This window comes from Penicillium roqueforti (assembly GCF_015533775.1).
Source record: "Penicillium roqueforti strain LCP96 04111 chromosome Unknown scaffold_08, whole genome shotgun sequence".
NCBI lineage: Eukaryota > Fungi > Ascomycota > Eurotiomycetes > Eurotiales > Aspergillaceae > Penicillium > Penicillium roqueforti.
This window is the reverse complement of record NW_024067572.1, coordinates 1-7,864: the sequence shown is the minus strand read 5'-3', so window position 1 is coordinate 7,864 and position 7,864 is coordinate 1. Positions and strand designations below refer to the sequence as shown.

At 38.7% G+C, this 7,864-nt stretch overlaps 3 protein-coding genes across 3 annotated transcripts in view; 2 read left to right on the top strand and 1 right to left on the bottom strand.

Annotated features, from left to right (window-relative positions):
* The window catches only part of LCP9604111_4102 (60S ribosomal protein eL18), a gene marked incomplete at both ends in the record, with an annotated part of 1,012 nt that extends 315 nt beyond the window's left edge, over window positions 1-697 (top strand). The window contains 2 exons of the mRNA XM_039071765.1: window positions 187-554; window positions 620-697. Coding sequence (XP_038929664.1) covers window positions 187-554; window positions 620-697 — 446 coding nt within the window. The remainder of the gene's footprint in view (window positions 1-186; window positions 555-619) is intronic.
* Window positions 698-996: 299 nt separating this feature from the next.
* LCP9604111_4101 (glutamate-5-semialdehyde dehydrogenase) lies at window positions 997-2,491 on the bottom strand (the record flags this gene model as incomplete). Its single annotated transcript, XM_039071764.1, has 3 exons — window positions 997-1,907; window positions 1,967-2,128; window positions 2,191-2,491. 3 exons carry the CDS (start codon window positions 2,489-2,491, stop codon window positions 997-999), a joined length of 1,374 nt encoding a protein of 457 aa, XP_038929663.1.
* A 408-nt stretch (window positions 2,492-2,899) lies between these two features.
* Window positions 2,900-4,679, top strand: LCP9604111_4100 (putative COP9 subunit 3; the record flags this gene model as incomplete). Its single annotated transcript, XM_039071763.1, has 5 exons — window positions 2,900-3,067; window positions 3,151-3,387; window positions 3,447-3,896; window positions 3,971-4,123; window positions 4,191-4,679. The coding sequence occupies 5 exons, from the start codon at window positions 2,900-2,902 to the stop codon at window positions 4,677-4,679; spliced, it is 1,497 nt and encodes a 498-aa protein (XP_038929662.1).
* Window positions 4,680-7,864: the final 3,185 nt, after the last annotated feature.

The following is a 7,864-nucleotide window of genomic DNA, read 5'->3' as shown; positions in this document are numbered from 1 at the left end:
GACAGGAACTGTGACAAATTTCGCAAATGTCTTTTGGTAGTGATGCGGTTTACCAAACTGTCTTTTTGGTTGTATTCACCCCCCCCCCCCCCCCCTCCTCCCGATTCCGAAATTCGTTTGCAGCGCAATTTCTACAGGTATACCGTTGTGGGGATTTTCGTGAGGCTGATATGAGATGCGTGATAGGCCGCACTGAGTCCAACTTTAACAAGGCCGTCCTTCGTCGTCTCTTTATGTCGAGAATCAACCGCCCCCCTGTTTCACTTTCTCGCGCTGTCGCCAACATCAGCGAGGCGCAGAAGGGCAAGACCGTCGTCGTTGTCGGCACTGTCACCGATGACAACCGCCTTTTGACCGTCCCTAAGCTGTCGATTGCTGCTCTCCGTTTCACCGCTACCGCTCGCGCTCGCATTGAGAAGGCTGGTGGTGAGACTTTGACTCTTGACCAGCTTGCTCTCCGCGCTCCTACCGGTGCCAACACTCTCCTCCTGCGTGGACCTAAGAACGCCCGTGAGGCCGTGAAGCACTTCGGCTTCGGTCCTCACACCGACAAGGTGCGTTATGATTACGACTACTGGAAAACGAGATTATGTGATTCAAATTTACTGACTCAAAACAGAAGCCGTATGTGGCAAGCAAGGGCCGCAAGTTCGAGCGGGCCCGTGGACGCAGAAGGTCCAAGGGCTTCAAGGTCTAAGGGACTTGATGAGGGTAATGCGGTGTGTATGTATTGTAAAAGATGCATTGGCCACATTGACTTTCTCGGTGCCTGGAATCGTTTCAGTTCTAGCCAAAGGCCTCAAGTCTGTGTACTTAAAAGTGGCGGGATGTCTTTGGTTGGACTGGGAAATGAGAATTTACGAATGAAGGGGCAAAAGAAAATTGAATCAGGCTTTGTCCTAAGTTTTTTCTTATGGGATTTTTCAAACAAGAAAGCAAGAAAAAAAATATTTTCTAAAATGATATCCTTCTATTGATGCGTTGCGCTGGAGGCGATTACTGGCCTATGGGCAGTCTAGTATGCAGATATTTTTTCCTTCCTTCACCGTCATAGTCCGCTGCACCGTGACCATTTCCCCGGATCAAGTACTTGTAGATGGTCAGGCCCTCAAGTCCGACCGGTCCTCGGGAATGGATTTTGTTGGTGCTGATGCCAACTTCTGTACCAAATCCAAACCGCATGCCATCGGCAAACCTAGTAGATGCATTCCAGAAGACACCGGCACTATCAATTCCGCCCATGAACATATCCGCCGCTTCTTTTGACCGAGTCAAAATTATCTCGGTATGCTTTGAGGAATGCATATTTATATGGGTAATGGCAGCCTCCACGGCCGCGATTGGAGGGTCAGTCGAGGGAATTGTTTTCACTGCCAACACAAGGTCCAAGAACTCAGTGTTATAGTCGGATTCGGTAGCCGTTTGTACTTGCACTGATTTCTCGGCTGGCAATGTCTTGGTCAAAGCAGATTTTGAATCAGGATCACAACGAAGGGTCACGCCTTTCTCTAGGAGAGCAGCAGCTACCGCCGGGAAGACCAATTCAAGGGTATCCTCATGGACAAGCAAGGTCTCCAATGAGTTGCATGCCGCTGGATAGTCGGTTTTTGAATCCACAATCACTTTCACAGCAGTATCGATATCGGCATCGGCATGTATGTAAGCAGAACAAAGGCCATCGGCATGTCCAAGCACAGGGATTTTCGTGTTGTCCTTCACGAAACGGACGAGTTCGTTGGAACCTCGAGGAATGACCAGGTCAATTAACGAATCCTGGGCCAAGAGAGAAGACACCGCATCGCGTGTCTTGACCAGCTGAATCGATGATACCGGTACGCGAGATTCGGCGATAGCTTTGGAGACAACGTTCGCGATTGCCGCGAAGGATTCCATGGATTCCTTTCCACCTAGAAATTTGCGTCAATGGAACAATATCATGAAACCTTTATAAGGGCTTGCGTGTTACCTTTCAGAATAGCAGCGTTACCCGACTTGATGGCTAACGCAGCGATGTTTGCTATTACCTCTGGGCGGGCCTCAAAGATAATCAGTAGCACACCGATAGGGCAGCTGACTCTCTCCAATGTCAGACCATCGTCAAGGAGAGTTCGCAGTGTGACTTTCCCAACTATGATTGTATACTATTAAGTACTGTCTCAATGAAGCTTAAAGATTGGAAAGTAAACTCACTAGGGTCATCCAAATCTCGCACACTCAAAATCCCATCAAGCATATCTTTGTATTTTCCAGGCCGCGACAGATCAAGCCTCTTGAGCACGCTATGGCTCAAATCCCCATTGTCGGCTGCAATAGTAGCAAGTTTCACATCCCTAGCATTGGCTTCAAGGATGTCCTTTTGGTTCATTTCCAATGCATCATGAAGCAACGTCAAAGCTTTATTGCGGTCATCGTTGTTTAAAGTTGCAAGACGACGAGAGGCAAGTGATGCGCTATGGGCGACATCAACTGCTACGGATTCGGTCAATGACATGGTGCCAAATAACCTCCGCTCCTATATAGATTGAACGATAATCGTCGGAGAGAAGTGAAAGTTGTAGAAGTAGAGGAAAGGGAAAGAGAAAAGAAAAAATTGAGTCACACTCAGTGTGGAGGGGTACGTTATCGATCCCGCTCGTCTCGGATTTACCCACCTTTCCGAGGTCCAGATGTCTCCAATAATCATCACAACTACCTACGTCGCGTTTCTTTTACAACACTTTACCAAATCTCTCTTCTCCTCTTTCGCTCTCTTTTCCTCGTCCAACCTTGAGTCTCTATTGTATGGCAATCCTGATATCATAAAAGCGAGAGCCAAGATATCACACTGGTTTTAGAAACAACACACCTTTGCGCATTTGACGCTGAGCTATCTTGTGCTTCTCTTTCATACACTTCCAGGATGACACTCCTTTCGGATATTATCTCCGCATCGGCGCAGTTACACAACTCTAATCACCCACCCAGCGATGAGTATGACCGTCAGGTTCGCGAGCTAGTTCAATACTTCAGGCGGCTACAAACAACCAAGGCACTCGACTCACTTGCTAATGATGAGTCTTTTCTCGATGTAAGCAGCTTTATTTGTATCAAGTCCATCTGAGAGGGTTCTATAGAGTGGCAAGATCGCAACTAATATGTATTTGTCTTTAGCGTTTTGATCCAGCGATAGATTCTATCCCATATCTTTTCGTGCTACATGTGCAAATACAAAAGGCACAGGAACTGAATGCCGATTCATTTCCAGCAGATATTCGCCCCTCTGGGAAGCTCTGGATATGCGCTGCACATTTTTTGACGAGTTTCGATGGGGTTCAGGTCAAATACGCTGGGCGAGAATGGCGCCAACTTATTGAGCTAGTGGGGCAAGTCTCACAAGCTGCATCAATGGCAAGTCGGCTATTTTTCAAGGTTTCTTATATCTAATTGCTAACCTAACCCTACTACAGCCACTGCTAGGTGCTACGCTGGTCAAAGACGCTATGCTTCGTCTCGACCCATCATGTGCCGTTTTCACCTCGAGTCACCTTTTGCTTGTCCGGCTTTGTCTCGAGGCCAAGGCGTATTCTTGTGCATTGCCGGTCTTGAATAAGCAGATTTGTCATTTCCCAATCTCGCTGGGAAGTCCCCCTTCCGATCCCTCTGTGCTCTGCGCAGATCACGGGTCAGGTGTATCCTTTATGACCGAAGATTCCCGGATTTCATCCAAGCTATCATATCGAGACTACTTGCAGTACTTTCTTTATGGTGGTATGGTGTACATGGCGTTGAAGGAGTGGCGCAATGCACTTCATTTCCTTGGGATTGTCATCTCTACACCTAGTACTAACTCCGTGAGCTTGATTATGGTGGAAGCCTACAAAAAATGGGTGCTGGTAAGCTTGCTAGAAAAAGGCAAGGTAAGATATCTGAGAAAGAAAAGAAAGGAGACTCGACAGCATTGTTTTCTCAAGCTAATTATTTTTGTGGACAGCTCTGTCCGCCTCCAAGCATCACAACACCTCATGTGGCTAAAGTGTATCAATCAATTGCGAGGCCCTATATCATTCTTGCTCATGCATTTGAACGTGGTGATTTGAAGAGGCTTAATGCTGAAATTGATGCTGCCAATGGAGTCTGGTGCGCGGTAAGTTGTGGTGCTAATTGAGTAGGTGGTATCGTTTTGACATCCAGGGCTAATGCCGCCACTCTAGGACAATAATCTCGGTCTTGTTACCCAGGTAGTGGGTGCTTTCTTCAGTCAAACCGTGATCAAGCTTGGGAAGACCTTCGCAGCTTTAACGATGGTCGACCTCTCGAAGCAGGTGTTCCCCTCCCCTGTGTCCGCCGAAGTTACTGGATCCGCTGTTTCATCCCTCATCATGTCTCGTGATTTGAACGCGACATTGGTACAGACCAAAGATGATGCTGAATCTTCTATGCTGCGGTTCTCATCCATCCATTCGTTACCTCGACTCTCTCATGAGTTGGACTTACAGTCCCAACTCAAGCAAGAGATGAAGCTCATGGAGACCATGGTTATTAATCTTGGCAAAACTAATCACAATCTGGGATTAAGCGATGAGTACGTTGATAGCCTACACAAGGGTCAAGTTTGGTCGGGGTCTAGTGAAGTCAATCCCATTGTAGGGGTGGAGGCTGGACTTGAGATGGATGAAGATCTTATGGGTGACATGTCCTAATCTCATATTTATGGTATCAGGCAGCAATAAGGACTAGATAGTCTTCCCTGGAATTTATTGCCTGTGGTGCTAGTCACTTATGGTGCATATAGACTAGTTGCTGATACTTGTGCTTCTTTCTTCAATTTCAATACTCAAGGTCTATAAGCTATATATTAAAGGCCCCCCTTGGATCAGAAATCAGGTCATATATATAAATGTCAGGACCCTAGTACTAAGAAGGCTGATGCCTGAAGTATTGTACCTGTTAGGGTGTGTGGAGTACCTGTCCTAGGTATATAGGGGACTGTAGACTAGATAGGAGTAGATATTGGCAAAGCCCACCCGGCCTATAGCCTAGCCCAGCCCAGCCTACCAATAGGCTGGGCTTTGGGCTGACTTCTTCGGCCTATACTAAATTATAGGCTGATACCCTAGGCCTATAGCCTATAATAAGGGCCTATATAGGCCTTATATAATATAAATAGGCCTCTAGTATATAGATATATAACTAATATATTTCTAACCTATATTATTATATATCCTAGTTACAGTTAGAATACTAGGAAATTTTAAAGAAGGGAGTAAAAATTAAGAAGATAGTACTATTAATATATTCTAATAATATATATAATTATTATTAACCCTACTCTTATACTTCCTCTAAGATATATAAAATAGAGTAATAGGCTCTAGTAAATCTAGCTAAATGTGAGACCCCCAGGTATAGAATGCCTAAGGGAATGCTGTATATAATAGAGGATTGGGAAATAGAGACGATAGTATATACAGTAGTATATTAGAGAACTAATAGCTGCTTCTCCTAAGAAGCAGTATATAAGGATAATATATAGGTTATAGGTCATATAATAAGAAGGGGGCTGCGTAGGCAGTATATATGGCTCCTGCGTAGTCCACAGTTCCCCCACGTACCCTAATAGGTATAATACCTTAGGTATTAGCCTTCTTAGTACTAGGGTCCTGATAATATCCCCCTCCTTATAGTATATAGTCCCCGTAGACTTAGAATAGGAGAAAATAAGGGAGTAGCTTAGTCTATTAAAACCTATATATCTAAAAACCTTATAGTAAGGGTAAAAAGGTATATAGGGAAAGGTATCTAGTATTAATACTCTAAGATATAGGATATAGTATAATAAAGGGTATAGTATATATAATAAGGTAGTAGTATAGTTATATAACTATACTAATAAATTAGGTAGCTATAGTCTCTAATAAATATAATATCTTAGTTAGCCTAGGAACTTAGGTATCTCCTATATATAAGGGTATAGCTAAGTAGTTATTTACTAGTAAGAGAATATAGTTAGAATAAAGGGGAATACTATATATATATATATCTAGGTTACCTCTAGTATCTTCTTCTTTTCTTTAACCCCCTATTTTATATATTTAGTAAGTATATCTAATTTATATTTCTATTAAATTTCTATTATACTTCTATTAAGATAATATTATTCTAATTAGAGTACTATTATTAGCTAGTAAATATAATAGATATATCTTTAGATTTAATAGTATTATATTCTATATAATATACTAAGAAATTTTAATATTATATCTACCTCTTCCTTATAGAAAATAGCCTTATTTTTATATTTATATATTAATTATATTTATAAAATAGTAATAGTATATTACTATCCTATACTATCCTTTTCTAAAGAAGATAAATCTCTATATCTATAAGTATAATATTATCTTTTAGTAGGCTATAGGTCTATAACTCTACCTCTATATTTAGAAACCCCTAAGCCTATTAAAAGGCTATTACCTTATTAGTAATACTTTTTCTAGTTATAAAGCTACCTAGACTATAAGTATAAGACCCTTATAGGTTATATTAAATATACTTACTACTCTTTTATAAAGTATAGTTATATCCTTATAAGTTTTAACTATATTATTATAAGAAGGAATTTATTATTAATAATAGTATAGCTTCCTTTTAAGATTTAGTCTACTACCTATATTACTCTTAATATATTACCTATATATACTTATATACCTTAAGTATAGAGTTTATTTTACTACTCTATTATATTTTTAATACTATTCTATTAGTATTTAAGTTTAGTTAGATATAATAACTTTACCTATACCTATATATAAATTCTATTAATATAAGGAATATAGTACTAATTTTTAATCTATAATTAAAGCTTCTTATATTTTAGATATATATTCTTAGTCCTATTCTTTTTTAGTATCTTTACTACTATAGTTAACTTAGCCTTATAGTTATTAAGGGCCTTAGTATCCTTAATTATAGACTATAGTTCCTAAATTACTTTAATATTATTATAGCTATATTATTTAACTAAGTAGGACTTATTTTTTTTACCTTAATAGGATAAGATATATTTAATCTTATACTCTATCTAATTATTAATCTTAATTAATTTAGGAATATTATTATTAGTTAGAATATTACTATAATATAATTCTAATACTAATATATAGTATATTAGGTATAGTAATCTAAAATAGGGAAATAGATATAGTTTATATATTTATATACTAACCTTTTTAAAGATTAGAAATAGACCTAGTATTTTATAATCTAGTTTCTTACTTAGCCTACCTATTTCTATATTCTTACTCTTAAGATAAACCTAATTATTAACCTTAAAGGATTTATCTATATAGTATTTATCTATATAGTACTTTATTAACTCTTTTACCTTAGAGAGTTACTCTTTTATAAAGCTTCTTATTTCTTAGATTTCTTATATCCTTTATATAGTATCTATATAGTATTCTTTAAAGTACTCTTTAATATTATCTTAGATAGATAGGTTATATCCTATTAATACTTTATATAGTAACTTTCTAGTTATACTATAAGTTATTATATTATATATAAATACTATAATAGGGAGTTAGTATACCTAGTTATCTTATTCCTAATTAATATATAATTATAGGAAATACTCTAGTACTTAGTTTTAATATTTAGTCTATCTATTAGTTTAAGGGTAGAATATAGTAGATAACTAATATTTAACTATAAGAAGGAAGTAGAAGATTAATTAGAACTAGCTAGTAAAAAGGCTATCCCTATTACTTACTAGGTTCTCTAATATACTAAAGATTAGGATTATATATTTATATAATAAATCTACTAACTTAGGTATATTAATTTCTTTTATATAAGGAAGATAAAGGGTATACTTTATAAATAT